This window comes from Engystomops pustulosus, unplaced genomic scaffold (genome assembly GCF_040894005.1).
Source record: "Engystomops pustulosus unplaced genomic scaffold, aEngPut4.maternal MAT_SCAFFOLD_218, whole genome shotgun sequence".
Lineage (NCBI taxonomy): Eukaryota > Metazoa > Chordata > Amphibia > Anura > Leptodactylidae > Engystomops > Engystomops pustulosus.
The window spans coordinates 69,261-96,099 of NW_027285097.1; the positions used below are offsets into that span (position 1 = coordinate 69,261).

General features: G+C 42.2%; 2 protein-coding genes across 3 annotated transcripts; one reads left to right on the top strand and one right to left on the bottom strand.

Annotated features, from left to right (window-relative positions):
• Positions 1-180: 180 nt before the first annotated feature.
• LOC140109558 (NADH dehydrogenase [ubiquinone] 1 beta subcomplex subunit 1-like) lies at positions 181-2,508 on the bottom strand. 2 transcript variants are annotated; one of them, XM_072132081.1, is made up of 3 exons: positions 2,274-2,508; positions 735-879; positions 181-443 (listed from the first exon to the last, which is right to left on the bottom strand). In XM_072132081.1, exons 2-3 carry the CDS (start codon positions 872-874, stop codon positions 410-412), a joined length of 174 nt encoding a protein of 57 aa, XP_071988182.1. In that variant the 5' UTR covers positions 875-879; positions 2,274-2,508; the 3' UTR covers positions 181-409. The 2 variants fall into 2 exon arrangements, with proteins under 2 accessions (XP_071988182.1, XP_071988181.1); XM_072132080.1 differs by having other exon boundaries at positions 2,211-2,493.
• LOC140109555 (cleavage and polyadenylation specificity factor subunit 2) lies at positions 2,479-17,990 on the top strand. The gene is made up of 15 exons (XM_072132078.1): positions 2,479-2,637; positions 3,327-3,486; positions 4,897-5,056; positions 5,142-5,247; positions 6,048-6,177; positions 6,262-6,377; positions 6,756-6,943; positions 10,693-10,983; positions 11,160-11,260; positions 11,343-11,543; positions 11,628-11,780; positions 12,602-12,827; positions 14,017-14,319; positions 15,468-15,602; positions 16,762-17,990. Exons 2-15 carry the CDS (start codon positions 3,338-3,340, stop codon positions 16,852-16,854), a joined length of 2,352 nt encoding a protein of 783 aa, XP_071988179.1. The 5' UTR covers positions 2,479-2,637; positions 3,327-3,337; the 3' UTR covers positions 16,855-17,990.
• Positions 17,991-26,839: the final 8,849 nt, after the last annotated feature.

Below are 26,839 nucleotides of genomic sequence, written 5' to 3' on the forward strand. Positions count from 1 at the left end.
AAACATCCCAGTGTGCAACACCACCGTATCAGGGTATGACACTATGAGCCAAGACTGGAGCTCCAAGTATTATCAAATCTTGAGGCCCAGGTAGAGCGAAGGTCAGTACTAAGAAAAGCTCTTATTAGGGTAAGAGTGGATTCTAGACCACCCAGAAAAAAAACAAACAAACAAAAAACATTGAATGATAAACATTTTTTCTTTATTTGAGCCCAGGTTGCCCCCCTCATGTGGCATCAAAACAGCACATTGCAGGAGACCTAGACAAGAACCAGGTGAACATTGTCTATCTTCACCAAGTAATATTGAGTATATACTTTTACTCCAAATACCATTTATATTGTGTGGTTTAAACTTTGAAGAACATGACTTTTGATCATTACAATATTGCTGTAGCAGCCTCCTAGTTTTACTTCCATGCCTCTTCATTGTGTTTCAGTTCCCTGCAGAGAGAAGAAAAAAAAAGGAATAAGAAAACAAAAAACAGTAAATCAAGAATAGGGTCTGTAGTATGTTACAATGTAGGTGTGCAAGTAAAGTGTGTCTGCTCTGTTCACCTCCGAGAGGGTTGTCTAAACTGCATACAACTGTAACAAAATCTATGAATCATTACAAGAGTGTTTTTAATTGAATATGATATATATATATATATATTACTGTAGTGTTGCAATATGAAATGTCAAGCCTCAGAAATGCACATTGCCAGACCCCAAAGAAAACAAGGATGGCCTTACCTCTGGAAAAGTTTACTTTTATTCTTGAAAAGACTCATCCTGGAATCATTCCATCTATCAAGATAGTATCCAACAACAGCTCCTAGGGGCACCAGTGCATACGTCCACCCTTCTCGGATATGTGTAATAATATTCACCATGGTGGCTGGGAAGAAAGGTAAATACATTAATCAACTGTGAAACTGTCCACCATTGTGTGGAAAAGTAATAAAAGAATAAAGTTGCATAACTCTACCATATGCTCATATTGGGGGAGATTTATCATACGCTGGTTTAGGCCTATTGATAGATGCAGTGGGTGGCCAAAACGACACAAGCTGCTAGCTGGTGTCATTTTGTGAAAATACCACTAGGCAACGCAAAGGTGGTTCCCATACCTTCCCCACAGTAGTCCAACCCACCACAACCTGCAACCCCTTCACGCCCCATTGGCGTGGAGCTTGCATAAAAGGCATTTCAATTATTTCAGGGATTCTATGCCAGTTTCTGGTATAGAAGTCCTGATAAATGCCTCTCATTCTGCCCAGTGGCACTGCTCTCTTTGCTGAAGTGGTTACAAGGTTATATGCTGTAGATCTGTTCACACACAATTTAAAGGTTGTGAGGAGGAGATTGACCTTATTTCAGTGTATTAACATTTGGTAACAGTGTAAACATTGTGTTTATGTAAAAGCAATGTAGATGCAATGCGATCAGGCCAAGCTCCTCCAATTTTATTGCATTTTAAAATGCAACGCAGACCACGTTTGAATTTCTTACACCAGCTGCCAGTGTCTCGAGAGATTTTTGGCACTGCAACTGGGCCATTGGAACCTGCTTCAGCCAGTGCCTCAGCAACATCTGGGGCGCACCAAAACACAGGAGAAAGACGCAACTCTGAAACAAGAGTAGGTAAATACATTGTAAGGCTGCTTTCACGAGCTCCATTTTAATTTATAAACGCAGCGCAAACGTCCATAGATGGGCTTGGCCCAATCACATGTGCATTTCCAGTGATGCATATTGAGATGCAATTCAAAAGCTTCCATAATTACCACATGCTGAGGTAACATTGCATTTACATTTCGCCTCAGAACACAGCATGGGAATTTGGCCTTCCAAGCACAAAGTGTTTTGTATTCTTCACATGCCACTCATGCCATCCTCTTCAGCTGAAATGCAGTCACTTGCGGTTTTCGAAAAGCTGAGCGCCTCCCCTGGGTATTAGAACCGAGGTTCTAAATGGAATGTGTGCACACAGCCTTATGGTTACCTCTGCCCCAGCGTTTTCCTCCACATCTGAGGTCTCCTTCCCAGCATTGCATGTTTCTCAAGACCCCCGCTGATACATTCCCCGAAGTATTTCCCTGAAATGAATTCTCGGGAATTCCTCAAGCCAGAGAACCATTGTAAACAGATCTATTAACACTTTATAATCTACAAAATTTGATACAGGCCCAGGACTCCCCTTCAGTCATAAACCTTAGTTTAACTAACCTCCGCTTAGTGTTCTTTCTCCGGTATCCCCTCCCCCGCTCCGCCGTTCAGGTCAGTCCTCACCTGTCACTGTGCGACCGGAACACCAGAGAGGACACTGGACGAGACCACTGTTAAGCCTAGAGGGGCGGACTGTTATAGCATAGTACTAGCACTCTCAGCATGGAATCGGGATAATATGTTTCCAGATAAAGCGAGACACTGCGCGGGATAGGACGGATTTACCAGTAAAGTTCCTTTCGTGGTAGTTTGCGTTTCATGCTTCCCCTTTCATGTGACATGGACTGCCCGGGGCTAGATCCGGTCATGCGCAGTGGCGGCCAGGGGGCTGGCGGGAGCTTGTGTTTCGTGCTGTAGCCTGGGAGGCCGGTGAATGGGGGTTGAGGGCCGTGATACCGGGGATTCTCCTCTCTTGTCTGTGTGACAGGTACAGTGTGTTGTATCCTGGCATCAAGGCTGCGGGTGCATCTGAGGGCACTGTCACAATGGTAACAATATGGAGTCAGAAGAAGGCCATTGTCAGGCGGGGGCTGGTCAGTGTGGGGGACGGAGTCATATCTCTGTATTTCAGCCCCTAACCATGTAGTTTTCTTGCTGAATAAGGGTATCATGAGGTGGGGAAACTATAAAGGCAGGAATTAAAACAGATTCCTCTTCTCTGCCAGCAAGCAGAGTTAATATTGGGAAGTAGGTTTGTTAAAGTGTTGCAAAACTGTTAGACTTATGGATAGACCTAGAGATAGTTAACGTTAATTGAAACGGTGATCCGAAGACTGAAATGTGATTGTATTAAAATTGGATGTGTAACCCAACCTGCCAAGCACAGCGGTGAACCCAGGCTAATTGACACTTGAGAATCTTTTTTTTTTTTTTTTTTTATAAATGAAAACAAATTTTACAACCCCTTGCGGTTTTCCAAAATCTCACAAAACTCTAATGTAATCACATTTATATACCATATGAGCCATACCTAGCAATGTAAAGGTGGCACTAGGAGCAGTGTATATGTTATGCTCTTAGCCATAGATGAATGTTACTGTTTTCCATAGAGAATGCAGGAGCTGTGAAGATTCAATGTAATCGTTTATAAAAAAAAATTATACATATATATTTCAGGATCCTGAAGAATGACGTCCATCATCAAACTGACAACGCTCTCCGGAGCACAAGAGGAGTCTGCTCTCTGCTACTTGCTACAGGTCGACGAGTTTCGCTTTCTCCTTGATTGTGGCTGGGATGAGAACTTCTCCATGGACATTATTGAATCCATCAAAAAGTATGTTTCTACTTTTAACTGATGTGTTAGAATAAAGACTGCTTAATTTTCTTTTTTTTCTCAATCTATTGCACGTTTTATGTAGATAAATAACAAACAGCAAATCTGCATGCATACATTACTTTTCCTGTACCCGTCCAGTGAAATTGCATTGATACCTTTACATTGGAGAATTTAGTTTCTGCATTAATAAGTTACAGATCACTTTTTTGCTACAGATACAAAAGTCTGCAGCAATAAAGCTAATCTGCTGCAGACATTTCCACATATTGTGTGGGGAAATGTCATAAATCTCTGATATGCAGTGTGGAAATGCTGTGAGGCAAATCTGCACATAATGCAAAATGTGCTTAGATTCCCTTCAGGGACCTGAACCACATTAAACAACCCCAATCCCAAAGACAGTACCATTTTAAATTCGTTTGTAAGTCTTTAAATAAATTATCACAAGTCATGAGTCACAAGCCTGTATCTGTGAGTAAGTGCCCATGGTTTATCCATGCTTAAAGGGAACCTGTCACCAGGGACCTCATTTTTCACTAAACACAGATTGTAAAAGCCCATGACAACTGCAGTGCAAACATGCGCCTCTGCTTTTTCTAAGCATTTGTATTACAATACAATTATAACTTACTCTTGCATGCTGACAAAATCCTGGGGTAGTCACAAGGGCTGGACTTTGGTTTGGATGCATTTCAAAAAAACATGTATCTTGTCCGAGCTGCAGGCTGTCTCCATGTTTGTGCTCCTGTACAGTTTGTCCCTCCCCCACTGATGTCAGACTGACCAGGCTGTGACCTCTGAGAAGAAGCAGGAGGAGTTAGACAGGAGCACAAAGCTCTGAGGAGTAAATAACAGACAAGGCACATGTTGTTTTTTGAAATGCATCTAAACCTAATTGACACTTCGGTTTAGTGTCCAAAGTCCTGGAGCAAGAGTAAGTTATAACTCACAATTATATTGTAATGCAAATGCTTAGAAAAGGCAGAAAGGCAGATTTGCACTGCGAGTGTAATAAGCTTCTGCAACCTGTCTTTAGTGAAAAATGAGGTTCCTGGTGACAGGTTCCCTTTAATTTGGATGGTAGATTTTCTTTAAAGGGATTTCCCATAAATTACCCTTATCCCTCTTTTTATAGAATACTGGATAAATGTCTGATTGTGGGTGGCCCACACTGTAAATATTGGCACTATTATTACACTTCCAGCTCAGTGTCCATTAGGGGAACCCCCTGCCCAAATCTGATACTTATGCATTGTCCTGACGGAAGGGGAAGGGGATACATGTCATTAATGGGAAAACCTTTAACTATGATTGATTTAAAACAATAGTTACAAATTGCTATAATTATGCATTTGCATAAAAGTGGACTAGCCCTTTTACCTATTTGTTTTTCTGTTTGATCTTTAGATATGTCCATCAAGTAGATGCTGTCCTGCTCTCTCATCCAGATCCCCTTCACCTTGGAGCGCTCCCATATGCAGTTGGTAAACTGGGCTTAAACTGCGCTATCTACGCCACCATCCCTGTGTACAAGATGGGTCAGATGTTCATGTATGATCTGTATCAGGTTAATAAAGCATCTGTGTTTTCTTTGTCTTTATGACTTGTTCTGCTCACATGTGCAAGATGAAAACTGCAGTCTCTTGTTTCAGTCTCGACATAACACAGAAGATTTCAACCTGTACACTCTGGATGATGTGGACTCCGCATTTGATAAAATACAACAACTAAAATTTTCTCAAATTGTACACTTAAAAGGTAAAGCTCTTATCTTTTGTAAGGGAACACTGTAAACAGATTTTACCCATTTAAGCTACTATCTTCCTCAGATAGGATATGAAATGTCTTTAGAATTCCGTGTTTCATGTGATCTCACCCATTTACCTCTTAAATAAATATGATGATGGGCAGAGATGAGTCGGAATTGCCTCTGATAAGTAAAATTTAGAAGCTGCTCCATCACTTCAGATGCCCCTTTCTTTTGATATTTCAGATCACTTTAGGTTTGTGTTTCTGTGAGCTAGACAGAGAAAGAAATAGCTGGCAACCTGTATATCCGGTTTGTTAGATCACAGAACCATACAACCTGATGCGTTCTGAAAGATGAGGTTCTTACTTTTCATATGAAAAGCATGGTTCTAGGTAATATAGAACCGAAGCTATGGGCATCTGAAATGACACTCTCCCTGCAGCCTCTAAACTTGACTCCTCTGAGGATAAATGTAATTCTTCTCTGTTAATTTTCATATGACTTTGGAGGTGATTTTTTAATTTTTATAGGTAGATGGGCGAGATCTCACATATATGGTAGCAGGTTTTGATTGATCACCTAGCCTCAGGATCTGCTGGGTAAGATGCTGACACTTGAACCCAGACTGATCAGCTGACCTTAGCCAATCACTGCATTTGAAGTGTTTTTCTCAACACAAAGTGCTGGCTGGTAAAGTGAAAGGAGAGCAATTTTATTAACATCAGCCTGGTAGATGCATATTCATTGGACATCCCTTTCTATTCTATTTGTTTTTGTAATCTTATAATTTAAAACTATTTTTGTGCAGGGAAAGGTCATGGCTTGTCTATTACTCCGTTACCAGCTGGTCATATGATAGGAGGAACGATATGGAAAATTGTGAAGGATGGAGAGGAAGAGATTGTTTATGCAGTGGACTTTAATCACAAGAGGGAGATGTAAGCCATAACTGTTAAGAGTGTAACAAGGTTTTTTTTGCAGCTGCACAGATTATAAAACATTACGTCTTGTCTCTTTCTCAGACACTTAAATGGTTGTTCTTTGGAGATGATCAGTCGGCCATCCCTGCTCATCACTGACTGCTTTAATGCCACTTATGTACAACCGAGAAGAAAACAACGGGATGAACAACTGCTCAGTATGTTTAAACCTTGTTATTACTGTTCTTGTCAGTAAATCCTTAATTTGTTACATATTCAGTATGGACTTAATTTTGTTCTGGTGGTAATCTGTGTTATCTATTTACAGCTTTGTGTAATCTACTAGTACATGCATAATGCTGGAGCTACATGATGACTGCAGGATATAAAATGGTTATTCTATAGAAAATAAACATAGTAGTGGTCCTTTTAAAGTATGTGGGTAAACAGTAAATGCAGAGATGTTTTAAATACAGAGGCCCACTTGATTATGATTGGTAGGCTTCTCATTGTATTTTGTAATATTAAAGTGGATATCACTGGAGTATAATTTGGTCATAATATTGTATACATTGCATGTTTTTTTTTTCTTGCAGCAAATGTACTGGAGACCTTGCGAGGAGATGGAAATGTGTTAATTGCTGTTGACACTGCTGGAAGAGTCTTGGAGCTTGCACAGCTTCTTGACCAGATTTGGAGAACTAAAGATGCTGGCCTTGGAGTCTATTCTTTAGCCCTTCTCAATAATGTCAGCTACAATGTGGTGGAGTTCTCAAAGTCTCAGGTGAGTGGCAAGCTGACACTAGTCAATAGCCTCTCACTCAGCCAAACAAGTTCCCTACACTGTACTGAAGAGACACACCATGTCGAAACATTGTACAGCGCTGTCTACAGTTGGGGATCTGTTGTTTCAGGAATAGATATACTGATTTGGGTTTTAATACCACATCGTGTCATTAGGCTTCTTGAAAGCCATGCATGGTGTTCAAGAGAACTTGGCATTGAAATAAACCCACCCAAGATAAATACTTTTTTAAAAAAACTATGATTAGGGAGAAAAACAATGCTTTTTAAATGGTTCCTTTCCTTGCAAAATTAGTTTGTAAACTTAAATGCAACTCACCTGATGCGCGTCCAATGAGGCCCTGCATTTTAAGTGGTTACTTGCATTGCACGCCTCCCTGTTCCTGATTGACAGGTCTCAGTGATTTGTAAAGCGCTGCGAAATTTGATGGCGTTATATAAATAAAGATTATTATTATTCAAAGTGCTATGATGTGCTGATGTATGGACCATTGAGAGCAAGAGCTCTATTACATCATTTAAAGTAATTTTACAGCACTTAAAGTAATGTAGCCAGGGTGATGTCCTCTAAAATCCTGTTACATCTGCAACATGTATGTATCTGATCACAGCATGCCTCTATGGACTTCTACTCCTCCAGAGCCTCCCTGGAGGCATGCTGTGATTTCATGTGATCAGATACATACATGGGGTAGACATTGCAGATTTAACAGGGCCTTAGATGAAACCCTTGTCACATGACATGAAGTGGTGAAAACTTTGAGGCATGGAAGGGGAGGAGTAGATGGATAGCCACGTAGGACACATCCCCACTGATGCCAGCGAATATAACATAAAGTTGATGTTATGGCGATGTGAGGGAAACAATTTTTAGCTAAAAGAATGATTTCCGTTAGTTACTAGGGCTCTATGGGAACCTTTCACTATGTGTATTTGTGAAAATGTGGTGACAGGTTCTGTTTTTAAGAGTGCTGCCTTTCAAGGTTACAAAAAGACGCATTGTTTATTTTGTCCTATCCCGGCAAACATATTTACATTTTCCCAGAAGTATAAAGCTGAACAGACAAAGCATTATATTTTGATCTAAATGAATCATTAGGTATATAAACTGTTGTGGCTTTTTGACAAAGCAAAGTTTTCCGTAATTCTCACCATAATAGAAGTTATGTTATTAAAGCCCTTGCTGATTGCTGATACCCCATATTATGCCAGTCATTAAAGGGGTATTATGGTTAGGTTATCTTCTATCCATAGTTGCAAAGAAGGAAGATTTGCAGGTTATTTACTCTGAATTGTCAAAAATAACTAATACTGTATACATTTTCCATAAATTATGATTTATTATTTCTTTTTAATCTATATTCACTGCCACAAATAATTAAATATGTTGCAAATATATTTATTGCTAGGAGTTTTTGAGTAACGCCATTCTTCTCTGTAGGGCACCCTCCAACACAGTACACTACAATACAGCAATTGCATCAGCAATTACGAGTTTGCTTGTTCTGGTCTCTTACTGGAACCAAACAAATAGAATAATTAAAATAAAAACACTTTTTAAAAGGTGTAAATTTAATTTGCACCAAATACAGGCGGTCCCCTACTTAAGAACACTCGACTTACATACAACCCCTAGTTACAAACGGACCACTGGATATTGGTAATTTATTGTACTTTAGTCCTAGGCCACAATAAAAAGCAATAACAGTTATCAAATGTGTCTGTATTGAAACTTTAGTGTTGGTTCTTATGACAACCCAACATTTTTAAAATCCAATTGTCACAGAGACCAAAAAAGTTCTGGCTGGGATTACAATGATAAAATATACAGTTCCGACTTACATACAAATTCAACTTAAAGGGGTTGTGTCACCATTGCACATTGCTGTAATTGGGTCCAATGCATTGTTAAAAGTACTTTCACCATTTACACTTATTACAAAATCTGCAGGCTTACTGAGATAACTCCTTTTGTTCTGGTTGCTGGCGCCCCCCGGTGGTAGCTGTGTCCCGTCCTGAGCAACAGCTGATCTGGCCGAGTCTGCGCACAGGGAGTCAGCCAGCTACTCTACACTACAGATCACTCCACGGGCTCACAGCTCCTCTGCACACTGAGAGATCACCTGACACACTGCAGCCAATAGGAGGTGAGAGAGGAGGAGGGGCAGAGATTGTGCTGTGATGGCCACTGCTCACCAGCTACACAGGAGCCTACAGCAGCAGATACAAGGTAACTGCAGCCAGACATGTCTGCTCAGAGGAGTCCTCCCCTAACATGGATCATAGCAATGTATCAGCCCTCTCCTCCCTCCACCATTAGTCAGGTCACACAGGAGGCTGCAGAGATAACACAAGTAACAGGCTGAGCTCTGACCTCTCCTGATGCAGTCCTCCTCCTGTACTCTCCACCATTCACTGTCCCTCCATGTTACCCTGCTCTCCTGCAAAGGGGCCCCTGTGCCTGACTAGCAGGGAAGTCGCTAAACATCAGCAACATGTGAGAAGCTGTCATCTATCTATCTATCTATCTATCTATCTCCTATCTATCTATCACATATCCATCACATATCAATCTATCTATCTATCACATATCTATCACATATCTATCTCTCTATTTATCGATCTATCACATATCTATCTATCTAGTGATTTGGTTGCAATTCCTTACAAAATACACAGAAAGAGATTCAATCAACATGCAAAAATACAAAAGTTTATTAGTAAAAGTTATAAAAACAACTATTGCACCTAATTTTGTACAATCAATGCATACAAGAAGAGCAAAACAATGTATTCTCACAGCATCATGGTCGGTCAGGCGGACAGCAAAGTGTAAATATGTCGGAGGTCTAGAAAAATGCAGGGACGGCAAACTCCATGCGTATCCTCACTTCAAAGTGACTTCCTCAGGGGTAAGTGGCACTTTGGAGTGACGATACACGTGGGGTTTGCCTCCCCTGCAACCACCTAGACTTCCGCCATGCATGTCAGCCTGACCGACCATGATGCTGTGAGAATACATAGTACATGTGTACTATGTGCAGTGTCCTGTGTAGTGTGCAGGGGGTGCCAGATTCAGGATTTTTGGCGCACGTTCTTCATGAATCTGGTGCCCCCTGCACTGCTTTGACAGACTGCACCAACTTTTTTTGGTGCACTTTTAACATGGGGCGTATGACACATTTCAATTGGACTTCTATTGGATCAGTAAATGCAGGGACTATTTGAGCACAGCAGGTGGAAGGAGACTCTGAAGGCTGAGCGCTCTGTAGCGCTGAGTTGTGCAATAACTGCAGCTGTCAGTGCTGTGCATGTGCCTGGCTAGGCCCCTCCCACATCTGCTTCTGTGTGGAGCAGAATAGAGGCTGAACAAGCATCATAATAACAAATAGAAAGGTATCTTTAATCCCAGGTAACCATTACAAATAGATTTTTGAAATATTTTAACCTCTTTGACAGCTTTTTGTAGTCAATTGTTTCGTGGCATAACCCCTTTAATAACAAACCTCCAGACCCTATCTTGTATGTAACTCGGGGACTGCCTGTATTACAGTACTACATATTTTGCATTAAAATATGAAACAAAAGTTAAACTCTTTTATCCAGAGTTATTTGTATATCTATATTAATGTACATAATGAACAAAATGTTGAAACTCTTTTTCTATACAAGTTTTCCCTAGACTGTTGTTTTTTTACTTTCTTACTACAATGTTTGCTCTCTTAACAGGTGGAGTGGATGAGTGATAAGCTCATGAGATGTTTTGAAGATAAGAGAAACAATCCCTTTCAGTTCCGTCACTTGTCCCTTTGTCATGGCTTTGCTGATCTTGCTCGTGTCCCTAGTCCTAAGGTTGTACTTGCCAGCCAGCCTGACCTTGAGTGTGGTTTCTCCAGAGAGCTGTTCATCCAGTGGTGCCAAGACCCCAAAAACTCTGTCATACTTACGTATAGGACCACTCCAGGGACTCTTACTCGGTTTCTGATTGACAACCCTACAGAAAAGATCATAGATATGGAGGTAATATAGCTCAATTAGAAATTAACTAAGGTGTTAATTGAGTTTTCTCTGAGTGATACATGGATGTTGTGTGCCACCAGAGGGCGGTGATTCTCTACTTCGAATTATCTTTATCTCGCTTTACTGTTTGTTACGCATGCTCCTGTTATAAATAAGCATGTACATTTTTCATTCAGCTTAGGAAACGAGTAAAACTGGAAGGCAGAGAGCTAGAAGAATACCTGGAAAAAGAAAAACTGAAAAAGGAGGCTGCCAAAAAACTGGAACAGTCCAAGGAGTATGTACTGCTTGTCAGACCTGTAGATTTAAAGTTGCTTTCCAGCTTCATCTTTCTAATCATCTTCTGCCTCTTTATGTAGAGCAGACATTGATTCTAGTGATGAGAGCGATGCAGAAGAAGACATTGACCAGCCCATGACCCACAAGACCAAACATGACTTGATGATGAAGAATGAGGGCAGCAGGAAAGGCAGTTTTTTTAAGCAGGCAAAAAAGTCTCATCCCATGTTCCCTGCCCCTGAAGAAAGAATAAAATGGGATGAATATGGAGAAATTATAAAGTAAGGGACCACTTGCTACTCTACCTGTGCGATCTAATTTGATCTGTGAAATGTTTTGTTCATCTCTTCAATATTTTAATATAGACCTGAAGACTTTTTAGTTCCTGAACTCCAAGCCACAGAGGAAGAGAAGAACAAACTGGAATCCGGGATGACCAATGGGGAGGAACCAATGGACCAAGATTTATCGGATGTTCCTACAAAATGTGTTTCCGCAACAGAGGCAATGGAGATCAAGTGAGTCATTCAGTTAAGGGCTGTAATTTTAATGAAACTGAGAGAAAGTGGAGTTCCAAAGGCTTATAAGGGACATTCAGAACCCACTGTATGTGATCTCAAATCATTCTGGGTTTGTAATGAGTAACTTCATCTTGAGAATGAGGGTCTGCTGATACCTTTCCCATAGCAAGTCTGAATGTAGAGTTTCTCATGTGTGCCTACTCTCCATTCAATTTAAAGATTCCAAAGTACCCCAGTGAATTTTATTTATTTTTTTGGTGCTGTGTCAGAGCAATTCTTTATTCAGCCTATAAAAGGAACCCGTCGCCACAATTTTCAAGAATACAGCTAGTGGCAGGTTAAGCTACAATTGTTTACCTCACATCCCCATAAAATCCACTTCTAGAGCTGAAAGCAAGATTATAAAGTTTTATGGGGATGTGAGGGAAACAATGTTTAGCTAAAAGAAGGGTATCAGTTGATTAATGGGGCTCTATTGAAACCTGTTCCGGTTCCCTTTAAGGGAATACACCTTTTAAGCCTTCTACAAACATGACTTGTAGTAGACACAGTAAGAGATTTGTAGTCTAGGTGGTTGCTTTATTTTAAAGTAAAAGGGGCGTTGTGATAGTAAAAAATGGTTTCATGGGTAAAGCTTCCTAATGCTTACAGTTTAGGTTAAAATCTTGCAATATCTCTCGTCTTTGTATCCTAAAACAGAAGTGTAATGCTATGACCCGTAACCCGTGATTTACACTTTTTTTTCAATGTATTAAAGAGTGTTGTGGATATTATACAGATTTTTGTTTTATCCAGATATATTTTAATTTTGTATCCAGAGCCAGGGTCACATACATTGATTATGAAGGCCGCTCAGATGGAGACTCCATCAAGAAAATTATCAACCAAATGAAGCCCCGTCAACTTGTAATTGTCCATGGGCCACCTAAAGCAAGCCAGGACCTTGCTGAGGCTTGCCGAGCTTTCGGAGGCAAAGATATTAAAGTTTACACCCCTAAGCTTCATGAGACAGTGGATGCAACAAGTGAAACACACATTTACCAGGTAATGTGTTAATCTTAGTTATGTCTGTACATTTGGATTGTTTTGCGGTTTAAAGGGACATTGTACCACAAAATAAAAAATTCTGTATGTATTTTGCATTTTTAATTTCCTACAATTTTAACACCTTTTATTTTACATTTTATAAATCCAGCAATGACATAACATTGGGAAGTAACAGTTCTCCTTCCAGAGACTTTGCCCATCAAGGCTGCCTTGCAGGCGTGTGGAGGCTTGTAACCATTGATGCTCCCCTAGGGGATTCTGGGAATTATGCAAATACATTTTCCAGGATGGGACAAGTAAAACATTTCCCCCCTTGTCTACCTTGTAAGGCAGCCCCCCTAAACATCAAGCATGACTTTCAGGAAGCCTAATAACATGATGCAGGATTAAAACCAAACCAGTATATCTATTCCAGAAGGAACAGATTCCCAACTGTAGACAGCACTGTTTCAACCTGGTTGTCTCTTCAGTACAGTGTAGGGAACTGTTTTAGCTGTGTATAAACAACATAGTTTATACAAACCATTATCCAGTTAAGCTTGGTTTTGATCTGATCAATTGAAAAAATTTTTTATAAATATATATGTATAATTTTTTTTAAAAAAACAGTTGCGATAACTATTTACCATATTTTTCGGACTATAAGGTGCACCAAAAATCCTTTGATTTTCTCAGAAGTCAAAGGTGCGCCTTATAGTCCAGTGCGCCTTATATATAAACCGTACTTACAGACAACAGCTGCCTTGAACTGTGCACAGGTCTGCCTCCTGCTGGTCATTCATCCTTATACTCCGGTGCGCCTTATACTCCGGTGCGCCCTATACTCCGTTGGGCCTTATATATGAACCTAGACATTTCAGCAGGCATTTATTGATGGTGCGCCTTATACTCCGGCGCGCCTTATAATCTGAAAAATACTGTAGGTTGCCTAGGAAAAAAGGATGCAGATCTATCTCAATGTGTCAATTTTAGGGTATAAAAGAGAAAAAATAGCGCAATATTCAATATCTCTAAGCATGATTGTAACCCTTCTTGGTATTCTAGTTTCTCTATGAAAGATCACCAGCAATGCCATTTAGATGGTGTAATGGTATATCAATATGTTAGAGACCAGCCCAGACCTGAATGTAATTTTCCACGTGTAGAGTACTATTTGCTTATTGTTTTGATTTCTGTTTCCATACAGGTCAGATTAAAGGACTCCCTTGTCAGTTCCCTCAAGTTCTGCAAAGCAAAAGACACTGAGCTGGCCTGGATTGATGGTGTTCTGGATATGCGGGTTTCAAAAGTAGATACAGGAGTTATTCTGGAAGATGGTGAGTTAAAAGAGGAAGTTGAAGACTCTGAAATGCAAGTGGATACTCCAGCCATTGATGCCAGCACCATCGCTCAGCAGAAAGCCATTAAGAGCCTGTTTGATGATGATGAGAAAGAATTTTCAGAGGAAAGTGAAGTCATTCCCACTCTAGAACCATTACCAAGTATTGAGGTACACAGACATTCTATATAGCTTAGTTTTAAAATCTGTACTTCCTGTCTTTGAATGTATTATGTCTTTTTAACGTTTTCACGTTGTTGGCAAATAAAGGTCCTGGTTATAAATGGAATGCATAGTATGTACATTTAGTAAAGTATATTTAAAAGTATTTTTTCTTAAATGTATATTAATATACAGGCTTCTGCTTACAAAAATTTGATAAATAGTCAACGCTGGTTATATCCTTGAAGCTATCTGCACATGTTGTGGATAACGCACTGATATTTTTGCAGAAAAGCTCCATCATAAACTAAAATTACAGTGAATGTGATTTTAAAAATGTAATGTAGTAAATTTTCCATGCGGAAAATCTTATAATGTTCTAGTCACTTTTCTTCTGCATCCTCATGGATTGAAGTCTGTGGACATCTGAAAATATGACATCTGCTACAAAACCGCACCATGATATGGTTTATTTGCAGATTTTTGCTTGAAATGTCAGGTGAGACAAAATGGGTAAAAAAAAATTAAACCTTAAATGGACATTAAAAACTGCATATTTGATGCAGATTTTCCTGCAATTTTTCCACATGTCAATCGGCAACATGTGCAGATAGTTTAACACCAGCTTTTCAGTGTTCATGAAACATTCAGCTAAACAGAGTAATCATTAAAGAAAATCTACCATCAAAATCCATCATGATAAACCAGGGAAACGTACTCATAGATCCAGACACTGTGACTGTAGTAATCTTCTTATACTTGTTATCAATGGCCTTACTCCTTGTAAAATAATTTTTTTTTTACATTAAACTAATCAGCCTGAGGGGTTCTGTGGGTTGTTTCCAGAGCCCCTCAGGGATGTCTTTTCAGAGGCTCTTACAATGAGCAGAGCAGGGCTCCCCTCCCCATGTTCTGCGTATTGTAACAGCCTGTGAAGCTGCAGCACTGGGGGGCTGTGGAAATGCCCACCAGAGCCCCACAGGCCCATTGGAATGATTTTGAAAGTTCATTTTAGAAGTAAAGTCATAACAAATATAAGATTTCCACAGTCCCAGTGCCTGGATCTATGAGTAAGTGCCCCTTGTTTATGATTTTGATGGTAGATTTCTTTTAAGTAGGTAATAAAGGCAACTAATATGTGTCATATGACTTCCCAGGTTCCTGGCCATCAGTCTGTGTTTATGAATGAGCCCAGACTGTCTGATTTCAAGCAAGTACTTCTCCGTGAAGGAATCCAGGCAGAATTTGTGGGGGGTGTCCTCGTCTGCAACAATGTGGTTGCCGTTCGGAGGGTAAGTAGTGTGTGGGGGCTATTATTTAAAAGACCTAAGACTTAAACTTGGGGTGATAAGTGTAGGATATATTTAAATGGTAACAATGGTTTCTACTAATTTTGCATAAATAGGTAGTTTATAGGTAATTATTATAGCACGTGCTTCCTTGGCCCACTCTTTTCTGCCTAATCTGCTTTTTACTAAGCATCTGTTTAGAATTCTATCTTGCTAACAAAACAAAAACTCACCGTGTAAGATTGCACAGAAGCTCCGTAAAGTTTCTCTATTACTTCACATATACATATTTTGCTAATCCTGTCTAATGTTAGCATAAAAAAAAACATATACCACAACGTGATAAACCAGGAAGATGTGGTAATTGTTTTATATTTGTTATCCATGGCCTCTTTCCTTAGCAGAATTTTAAATGTTGATTTTCTAAGAAGCCCCACTGTGCTATAATTTTACAGGCTGTTACACTCCCCCATTGTGTTCTGAAACATCCTTTGCTGCTGTGAGATTACATCAGGCAGAGAGGGAAGGGTGACATGGTGAAAGTGTAGCATGGAGGAGCTCTTGTAACACCCATCAGTGGCTTTTCTGGCTTATAAGCATAATTTTAAAAGTTGATTTTAGCAGGCCTTGGTTCACAAATATAAGAAAATTACCACAGTTGCAGTGTCTGGATCTATGAGTAAGTGTCCTTGATGTATTTTTAGAATGTAAGCGTACACCACCTTAAATTGGTATTCTTTATACCTTAAGTTGGTCCAAATTGTAGCACATTAAAGGAAAACTAGCACCAGGATGAAGGATTGCAAACCAAGCACACTTGCATACTGATGTTTACCCCCCCCCCCCCTTTCCTCTGGCAGGATATGCTCTACTTTAAGCTTCCTGTGCCTGGATCCATTAACACCGATGGAGCCCTAGGCATAAGAAGCTAAAAGAGCAGATGTTGCCAGAATATCCCCTAGTAAAAATAGCCCTCTGGTGCCTGGTTCCCCTTTCTGACAATGCAATCACTCTGAGTGGCGATGTCAAAACACATATACCAGTGGTGCATAGCATGAAGGGAAGTTTTTTTTATCTGAAATGTAAGCTCCAAGTTATGGCTGTGGCTTTGAAGCAAGAAAGTAGATTTTATTGACCCTGTGTGTTCTTTCTCTGTTTGCAGACTGAAACGGGGCGTATTGGTTTGGAGGGCTGCATATGTGAGGACTTCTACAAGATAAGAGAACTTTTATATTCACAGTATGCAATTGTATGAGCCACGTTTACTGGACATGATCTGTGTGAGCTCATACCTGGACACCTCAAAAGATAGAACTTCATTTGACATTTTTTTCCTTATATAAAATTTATAAATTTTGCATCACGGAGCTGGGAAGTTGAGTGCATGTGATGTAACTGAATTGTACAGCTTTGTACGTATATAACATGAGGGTGCAGCCACATATGTTGAAGGGCTGACTTTCTTTGAAGATGATATCTTGATCAGGGTAATGTGTAATGTTTTTCATCTGTGAACCACATCTTCTTCTACAAACATCTACATATTTGTAAGTGCATTACATATCCTGTATGAATCTTGAGATTCCACTCAGCACTCGCTATTCTGTTGAAGTAGCTGTGAAATAGTACAGGGTACGTACAGTGACTTCACCGATGGAATAGTGAGTGCAGCTCTGGAGCATAACACATGATCCTGAAGGATGTAATTCAGGATGAGTACAGGATAAATAAATACAAAGACAAAAACTTGTATAAAAACATCCAAACTTTTTTTTTTGTTTAATATAAATCCATGACGCTGCTTTTGTTTTATTTTGAGTTGTGTTTTAATCTTGTTCCTCCTGAGCAAGCAGGGTAGTAGTAATATGCCACAGGCCATTGCTCAGGATCTACATAAAACACAAGGATTTCTGATTTCCATGGTATTTTTATTTTATTGTAGGGGTCAGCTGCTTTGGCAGTGTGTTGCGCATGATACCTCTGTTATCTGAGGTTTAGTTGCTTTTGTTATAGTAAAAAAAAACTTTGTGTAAACTACTACTGCATCAGATGTGTTTGGAATCATCTTTGCACAAAATAGGGGGAAAAAAACAACATTTTGTTATACTGTAATGATGGTTTTCCCAAATAAAAAGGAAGCAAACCTTTTTTTTGTTTTTGGATTTGTTGTATCATTGGGTGAACATGTGGGAGCACTCAGCCTTCATCCGTAAACTCTTCAGGTTACAGTCACATACTATACATGGCCGGAAGAAGCGCGAGTTTGCGCAAAACGGTCGTTGCCACCGACCACAGGCATTCTGCCTCAATCTCCCCCCTCCCTTGCACGCATCAGTGTGAGTATGCAATTGTTCCTGTGATATGAATAAAGAGTAAGAAGATTTTATTGAAGATTGGTGAGTGCCGTCCATTCCTTCTCCCACATCGAATTATTGTTCAACTGTATGCCTAGGACTAGAGCACCGCCTATTCGATATATATTTTCTGGTCACCACAAGCAGGTCGTTTTACAGGACACTATATTTTGAGCATATGGTTGCTGAACAGTTCTTCAGAGAAGACACTAGATGGTGCCGTTGTTCTTGTTGGATATTATAACATGTAAAAACGCTTGCATTCTTCAGTTCATTTTTACATTGCATGGCAGTGTGTTTTATATTGCAGCAAACACCCAATCCTAACACCTGCACACACAAGTCCCGAAGCTGTATGGTTTCTGCAGAGTCGTTACAGTGTACCAGTGGCACATTTAATAATAATGTGTTAAAACTCGGGTTAACTAGGGTTAAAGTACCCTAAAAAAAATAGTTAAAAAAAAATAAATTCAAAATTCAAATCACCCCTCTTTCTCTGAAACAGTAAAAATCACAAACATGTTGGGTATCGCTGCTTCCCAAATTCCCGAGCTATCGAAATATAAAAACTGTTATTCCCGAAAATAGTGCCCAAATGTCCGAAATCTCACTTTTATACCATTTAACTCCACCTAAAAATGTAATAAAAAGTTGCAAAGTCCTCAAAATGGTAGCAATGAAAACGCCAGCTTTTATCGCAAAAAAAAAAATTGTCTTACATAGCTCCATAAATGGAAAAAGTTAGAAGTTAGTCAGAAGAAATTTTTTTCATACACATTGTTTTGATTTTTAAACATGTTATAGAACACAATAAAACCTACCGTATATACTCGAGTATAAGCCGAGTTTTTCAGCACAAAAAATGTGCTGAAAAGCCCAAACTCGGCTTATACTCGAGTGAAAAAAAAAAAACAAAGAAAAAACCCTCACCTGTCCGGCGCCCCGGCAGGTCCCTGTGACGTTGCAGGCTCTGTTGTCAGCGGCCGCCGCTGGAATAGTATTGTCTGTGCCTGCTACCAGCACACACATTGATGTCAGAGGTGTGCGCTGCACGGGATTGCCGCTGACTGATGCATCACACAGAAGACCTGCCGGGGCGCCGGAGAGGTGAGGTTTTTTTTTTTTAATCTAATGTCTGTATAACGGGGCGGGGTAGGGGCTACATAACGCGGTCTTTTAGGTATAACAGATCGGGGGGGGGGGGGCCTGCATTACGGGGTAGGTGATTATATACTGGTGTACTGGTGCACGGGGGCTGGCAGGCTATATAAAGGTAGGGCATGGGCTAGATGGCTATATACTGGGGGCAGGGGCTGGGTGGCTATATACTGGGGGCAGGGGCTGGGTGGCTATATACTGGGGGCAGGGGCTGGGTGGCTATATACTGGGGGCAGGGGCTGGGTGGCTATATACTGGGGGCAGGGGCTGGGTGGCTATATTCTGGGGGCAGGGGCTGGCAGGTTATATACTACAGGGGCTGGATGGCTATGTACTGGGGTAGGGACTGGCAGGTTATATACTACAGGGGCTGGATGGCTATATACTACAGGGGCTTGCTATATACTACAGGGGCTGGTAGGCTATATACTACAGGGGGTTGGCTGGCTATATACTGGGGGGGGGGCTGTGACCAATGCATTTCCCACCCTCGGCTTATATTCGAGTCAATAGATTTTCCCAATTTTTGGTGTTAGAATTAGGGGCCTCGGCTTGAACCAAAGACTAAAGTAGATTTATCATTTGGGGTGCATAGTGAAATTCGTAAAAAAAAAAAAGTATTCCCACAAAGTGACAATTTTTTCGCCAATCTCTCCTCATTTGGAATTTTTTTTTCCAGCTTCCCAGTACACGGCATGAAATAATAAATAACATCATGAGAATTACAAATTGTTATGCAGAATTAAAAAAATAAGCCCTCACACAGCTCTGTACATGGGGGAAAAACAGGAAAAAGTTGTAGATTTTTCCATGGCATCCCCCATGACGGCCCCAACTGGAGGATGACCCTTGACCTCTGTAGGGACAGGAAGCAGAGAGGTTAAATGCCCCACCCCCGCATCCACACTCCAGTGGCTTCCTGTCCCTACACAGGGCAGGGAGTAGAGAGGAAAATTCTCTCCTCGCTTCCCATTAGTTGGAGCAGTGCCCGCAGCTCCTGGAGCCTAGGACACCCAGAACACGCGATCTTCGCGCTCCCGCGCACTTCCGTCCGGCACCCGCTGTCGACTTCCGGTGGAGTGACTAAACCGGATGTGACGTCAAAGCCGTGCGACCCGGAAGCAGGATCGCGGGGCGGTAAGTTTAAATAGCTCTAGCTTTGTAATCGCGTTGATCTGAGGTCTAATCTTCATACCGGAGCGTACCTCTAACCTGCTGCTTGCGAGCTTAAGGTTTTTCTGGCGATTATTCAGGTCGGTTTTTTCCTTGCATCTTTTGAGCTGCACACACCTGTATTTCTATGTTTGTGTATTCTGACATGGGCCACATTTACTTTATAGACCCTGGTGGATCTCTTCTGGCTCACCTGTACCAGGTAAAATCCTACCCTTTAACCATTGCAGTGCTGATCTCCAGGCCTTCAATTGTTATTGTTACATTCTAGGCTGGGTGGTTACTATAGTCCCTCTAGGACAGTGATGGCGAACCTTTTAGAGGCCGAGTGCCCAAAATGCAACCCAAACCCTTCTGACTTGAAGTGAAGTGCCAACACAAAAATTTAACTAGAATAACAAGGTTTTAATTGAGAAAACGAGCCATAGAGAGACGCCCCCCCCATATACGTAATATAGTATAAAATGCGTACAGCTTGTCGCCATGTAGTATAAAATGCATACAGAATGCCGCCAAGTAGTATAAAATGCATACAGAATGCCGCCAAGTAGTATAAAATGCATACAGAATGCCGCCAAGTAGTATAAAATGCATACAGAATGCCGCCAAGTAGTATAAAATGCATACAGAATGCCGCCAAGTAGTATAAAATGCATACAGAATGCCGCCAAGTAGTATAAAATGCATACAGAATTCCGCCAAGTAGTATAAAATGCATACAGAATTCCGCCATGTAGTATAAAATGCATACAGAATTCCGCCATGTAGTATAAAATGCATACAGAATGCCGCCATGTAGTATAAAATGCATACAGAATTCCGCCATGTAGTATAAAATGCATACAGAATTCCGCCATGTAGTATAAAATGCATACAGAATGCCGCCAAGTAGTATAAAATGCATACAGAATGCCGCCAAGTAGTATAAAATGCATACAGAATGCTGCCAAGTAGTATAAAATGCATATAGAATGCCGCCATGTAGTATAAAATGCATACAGCTTATCGCCATGTAGTATAAAATACATACAGAATATATACACATATAAACACCTACATATACACATAACATACATATGCACCCACATATGCACATCACATACATATACACATTACATACATATACACATACATATACACATTACATACATATACACATACATATACACATTACATACATATACACAGATAAACTTACTTTATTTTCTTTTATTCTACAGGAAGGTTCTCCAGGAATGCATACAGGTTACGCTGTATGCATTCTCCACTCCCACCTGGAGCGGAGGAGAGGGGGGCCACGGAGCGGAGGAGAGGGGGGCTACGGAGCGGAGGAGAGGGGGGCTACGGAGCGGAGGAGAGGGGGGCTAAGGAGCGGAAGAGAGGGGGGCTAAGGAGCGGAGGAGAGGGGGGCTACGGAGCAGAGGAGAGGGGGGCTACGGAGCAGAGGAGAGGGGGGCTACGGAGCGGTAGAGAGGGGGGCTACGGAGCAGAGGAGAGGGGGGCTATGGAGCGGAGGAGAGGGAGCAAAGCAGTGCGGAGCGGACCGGACAGAGTAGAGCGGACAGGGAGGGAGCAGAGCAGAGTGGAGCGGCCCGGGATAATTAATGCGCATGCGTGGTTTCTATGGGAGCGACTGAAACTTTCAGCGCTTCCCAAGTTACCGCGCATGCGCAAAAACTCTGTCTATGGTTCTGTCTATGGAGCGGCGCGTAGTTCCGCCGCTCGCATAGACCAAATTTTTACGGGCAGAGGCTTACTGGCGACGGTACGCGTGCCAACTGAAACGGCTTCGCGTGCTGTCTGTGGCACGCGTGCCATAGGTTCGCCATCGCTGCTCTAGGAGCATGGAACCCTGCAATTTGGAGGCCTCGGGTTTGGACCTCATATCCCCACCTCCTGTGAGTAGGGGTTAAAGGGATAGGGTGGTGGGTCACCCGCATGTCCCATTTATAGCACTTCCTTATTTGGGCTCTCCTCTCCTCGATAGGATCCCAAAGAAAATGAAAAAGGCCGTGCTAAGGAGCAATCCTCCTCTGAAAGGAAGAAAACATAAAAAATGCAACATATGTTTTGAAAAACTGCCGAGTGCATAGAAGAAACCTGTTGGCAAAAAAATGCCTGGATAATTTGCTCTGTGAGGAAAGGACCTCATTCATGGATGAGATGCGCAGTTTTATCCAGGAGGAAGTCCGATCGTCTGTTTCATCATCCTTGGCTGCCTTTACCCCTCAGAAGCGACAGAGGATAGTGGATTCATCTTCAGACCCCGCTTCAGACTCTGAAGAAGCTACGGTCAGAGATTCTTTGGAGTTTGATACATCCCCCTGCAAATAAGATGGAGTCAAGGTATTTACTGGCCTCTGAACACCTAGAGCCCCTCTTAAAAGCTGTAAGAGATACCTTGAAAATAGAGGAGGTAGAAGAGACGCAGTCCATTCAGGATGAACTCTTCGGTCTGCTTAAAGTTAAGAAGAGGCGTGTATTCCCAGTTAACAACACACTCAAAGATCTGATTCTGGAAGAATGGAGGGATCCGGAAAATAAAATTTCTTTATCCAAAGAATTTAGGAACTGCCTTTCCTTTGAAGAGGAGGCCAGACTATGGAACTCAGCTCCTAAGATGGACATCCAGGTCACCAAGATGACCAAGAAGACTGACTTGCCTTTTGAGGACGCTACCCAGTTGAAGGACCCACTGGATAGAAAGGCTGATAGCCTGTTGAAAAAGAGCTGGGAGTGTTCCATGCTGAACCTAAAGTCCAACATCGCTACAACGTCCGTAGCTCGCACCCTGTTTCACTGGGTAATGGAGTTGGAGAAGCATGTAAGAGATGGAACCCCAAGGGATCTATTGCTTAATACCTTCTCAACCCTGAAGGCAGCCACAGCTTTCATCGCGGACGCCTCAGCGGAAGGGGTGAGGATTAGTGCCAAGGAAGGAGCTCTTTCCAACTCGGTGAGAAGATCCTTCTGGTGGCATCAATGGAGTGGAGACTTCAGGTCTAAGTCTAAGTTGTGCGGCATCCCCTTCGAGGGAGAGTACATGTTTGGACCTGAAATGGACACCATCCTGGAAAAGGCGGCGGATAAGAAGAAGGGCTTCCCAGAATCCAGGACCAATCTGAGGAAACCTTCCTTTCGTGACCCCAAAGTCAGGAGACAGTCGTTTAGGGGTAAGGGTAAGCAAGGAAGGTGGAGCTACCCCAAAGGTGGAAGAGGCAGGGGGTTTCTCCTTAGTGCCAGTAACTCCGCCCCGAGCTTCAGAAAGCAATGACGCCAAGGTGGGAGGAAGACTGTTGAAATTTCATCAACAATGGAGCCAGATAACGTCAAACCCCTGGATCCTGTCTATCCTCCAGGACGGGCTACAAGATAGAATTGACTGCTCTTCCTCCCACAAGTTACGTCTTAACCAGGCAACCTTCTCGGGACCTGTTACTTCAACTCTGGACAGAAGTGCAGAAATTAATAGAGCTGGATGTGATTATCCCCGTACCTCCGGAACATCAAAGAAGAGGTCATTATTCTCCATTGTTCCTCATAAAAAAGTCGAACGGGAAGTCCAGAATGATCTGCAACCTGAAAGGCTTAATCAAGTATGTCCGCTACAGAAGGTTCAAGATGGAGACCGTCTCTTCCGCTTCAGCTCTAATTCAACACCAGGCGTTCATGTGCACGATAGACCTGAAGGACGCCTACTACCACGTACCAATATACCCCAACTTGCAGAAGTTTCTCAGGTTTGCAATTCTGTCACCAGAAGACGAGGAAGTTCACTTTCAGTACAAAGCCTTTCCCTTCGGAATATCTTCTGCACTGAGAACTTTTTCGAAGATATTGGTCGAGGTAGTAGCGTTCCTGAGAAAAGAAGGAATATCCATCATTCCATACCTAGACGACCTTCTGGTAATAAGTGCCTCAAGACAGGAGCTGATTATTCACAGAGATGTCACCATGAAGACTCTTCGACAGCTAGGCTGGATTATCAACACAGAAAAATCCAACCTAGACCCGAGCATGAATGTAGTATTCCTGGGAGTACTAATAGACTCCACACAACAAATGTCCTTTCTCTTGCCGGAAAAAAGAGAAAAGCTAATTCTCCAGGCACAGACATTCCAGAAGAAGAGGTGCTGCTCCATAAGAGAAGCGATGAGAATCCTTGGACTCATGACTGCATGCATCCAGTGCGTGCCATGCAGTCAAAGCCACACAAGGACACTACAAAACTGGGTGCTGTCTTCCTGGGACAAAGATCCTCGTCACCTAAACCAGAAGGTGGAAATTCCCCCTTCAGTCTCACGATCCATGGACTGGTGGACAGATCCGGCAAATCTAAGGAAAGGAGTGCCCTGGCATCCTTGGCCAGTTACAGTTATACAGACTGACACAAGTCAGTCAGGATGGGGAGCGATTGTTGCAGATCATCCTGTTCAAGGACTGTGGCCAGATTCAGTAAAATCCCGTTCCTCAAATTATCGGGAACTAAGAGCTGTGCTAGAAACCTTAAGATCCAGCACACAACTGCTGAGGGGGAAGCACGTCAGGATATTCTCGGACAACGTCACTACGGTGGCATACCTACGTCACCAAGGGGGAACCAAAAATCCGGATCTCCTGGCACTCTCAAGCAAGATCTTTGCCTGGGCTGAAGACAATCTTCAATCCCTCTCCTCCATTCACCTCAAGGGGGAAGAAAATCTGGCGGCAGACTTCTTCAGTCGGAGAAAAATCGATCAGAACGAGTGGTGTCTGAAAGAGGACATCTTCCTTCAGTTAATAAAGAGGTGGGGACATCCGTCGATAGACCTGTTTGCCTCCAGCAAGAACGCGAAGCTCCCGCGTGTCTTCTCTCTGGAACCCACAGTTCTATTCAGCCAAAGGGACGCATTCAGCCAGTCCTGGGGGGGGGGGGGGGGGGGGGCTGTTACTGTATGCCTTTCCCCCAAATACCTCTCGAGTCATACAAAAAATCAGGGAAGACCGGTCGGAAGTTATCCTCGTCGTTCCTTGGTGGCCAAAGAGGAACTGGTTTCCTTGGCTAATGAAGATGGCACTGGCAGATCCACTCCTGCTACCTCCTCGTCCCGATCTCCTGTTCTAGGGTCCTTCATCCCAAACCGCAGGCTCTCCAGCTCGCTGCATGGATCCTGAAAGGAAGATACTAACAGCCCAGGGGCTATCCGACAAGGTAATCTCCACAATGAAAGCCAGTCGCAAGGTGGTCACCCACAGAATTTACTCCAGAATATGGATGAAATTCGTGTCCTTTTGCGGCTCAGATCCTCCTAACCAGTTGTCTCCTAACATATCGCAGATACTGGATTTCCTGCAAGCAGGATTTGAAAAAGGGCTGAAGACAAGTTCGCTCAAGGTCCAGGTGTCGGCCCTTAGTGCTTTCTTTGATACCTCCCTGGCGGAGCACAAGTGGATCCAGAGGTTTATGAAAGCTACTTCCAGGTTAAGGCCTCGCTTAAAACAAAATATCCCAAACTGGGATCTGTCTCTGGTGTTGAATCACCTGATGGGGCCTCCATTTGAGCCTTTAGAGGATACTGACCTTAGAAGCCTAAACCTTAAGCTGACCTTCCTTATAGCCATAACCTCAGCTAGACGGCTAGGGGAGATTCAGGCTCTCTCCCTCAGAGAGCCCTATCTTAGAATCACTCTATCTTCCAGAACTCTAACTCTAGATAAGACTTTCGCACCCAAGGTGTCTTCCAGTTTTCACCACAATCAATAAATTGTGTTACCTTCTTTTTGCCAGAACCCAAAGAACAGTAAGGAGTCAGCATGGCATACTCTGGATGTGAGGAGATGTCTTCTTCACTACCTGGACATCTCTAGACCTTGGAGAAAGGACGACAACATCCTCCTGCAATACACGGGGAAGAACAAGGGGAAAAAAGCTTCCAAGGCGTCTATTGCCCGTTGGATCCGAACTACCATCAAAGAGGCATATGATGCCGAAAATATGGACATTCCAGGGACTGTGAGGGCCCACTAAACCAGGGGGGTGGCAGCCTCATGGGCTGAAAAACGTGGGGCTTCTCTAGTAGACGCCATGGAACAGGAGAATTATTCTCACCGTTAATTCGGTTTCCATTAGTCCACCATGACGGCCCATATATTTTCCCATTCCTTTTTCCTTTATAAGACAGAGTAGTCCTAGTATTGTTATGATTGTTGTATCTGTGTGTGACTATAACATACAATAAATGGGTTGCATCCACAGCCGGTCTAGTTATTTGGTAGCCACTGGAGTGTGGATGCGGGGGAGGGGCATTTAACCTCACTGCTTCCTGTCCCTACAGAGGTCAAGCACCATCCTCCAGTTGGGGACGTCATGGTGGACTAATGGAAACCGAATTAACGATGAGAATAATTCTCCTTTTGAAGGTGGGGAGCAGAAAATTAACGTAAAAAGGCTGCAATGCGAATGGGTTAATAATCTATATACATTCCCCCCAACATCTATAAATAGTGCTCCCACAGTCTACAAGCAGACCTCTCATAGTCATAAGAGTCCCTCCAGTTTATTTATATGCATCCGTC

Bases quoted from the DNA above. Each gene is read 5' to 3' on its own strand.
- LOC140109558 (XM_072132081.1), bottom strand. From the start codon at position 874: ATGGTGAATATTATTACACATATCCGAGAAGGGTGGACGTATGCACTG. The intron at 444-734 runs GTAAGGCCATCC...TTCTCTCTGCAG, and splicing joins AAAAGTAAACTTTTCCAGAG to GGAACTGAAACACAATGAAG.
- LOC140109555 (XM_072132078.1), top strand. From the start codon at position 3,338: ATGACGTCCATCATCAAACTGACAACGCTCTCCGGAGCACAAGAGGAG. The intron at 6,944-10,692 runs GTGAGTGGCAAG...CTCTCTTAACAG, and splicing joins TGGAGTTCTCAAAGTCTCAG to GTGGAGTGGATGAGTGATAA. The intron at 11,261-11,342 runs GTATGTACTGCT...CTCTTTATGTAG, and splicing joins AAACTGGAACAGTCCAAGGA to AGCAGACATTGATTCTAGTG.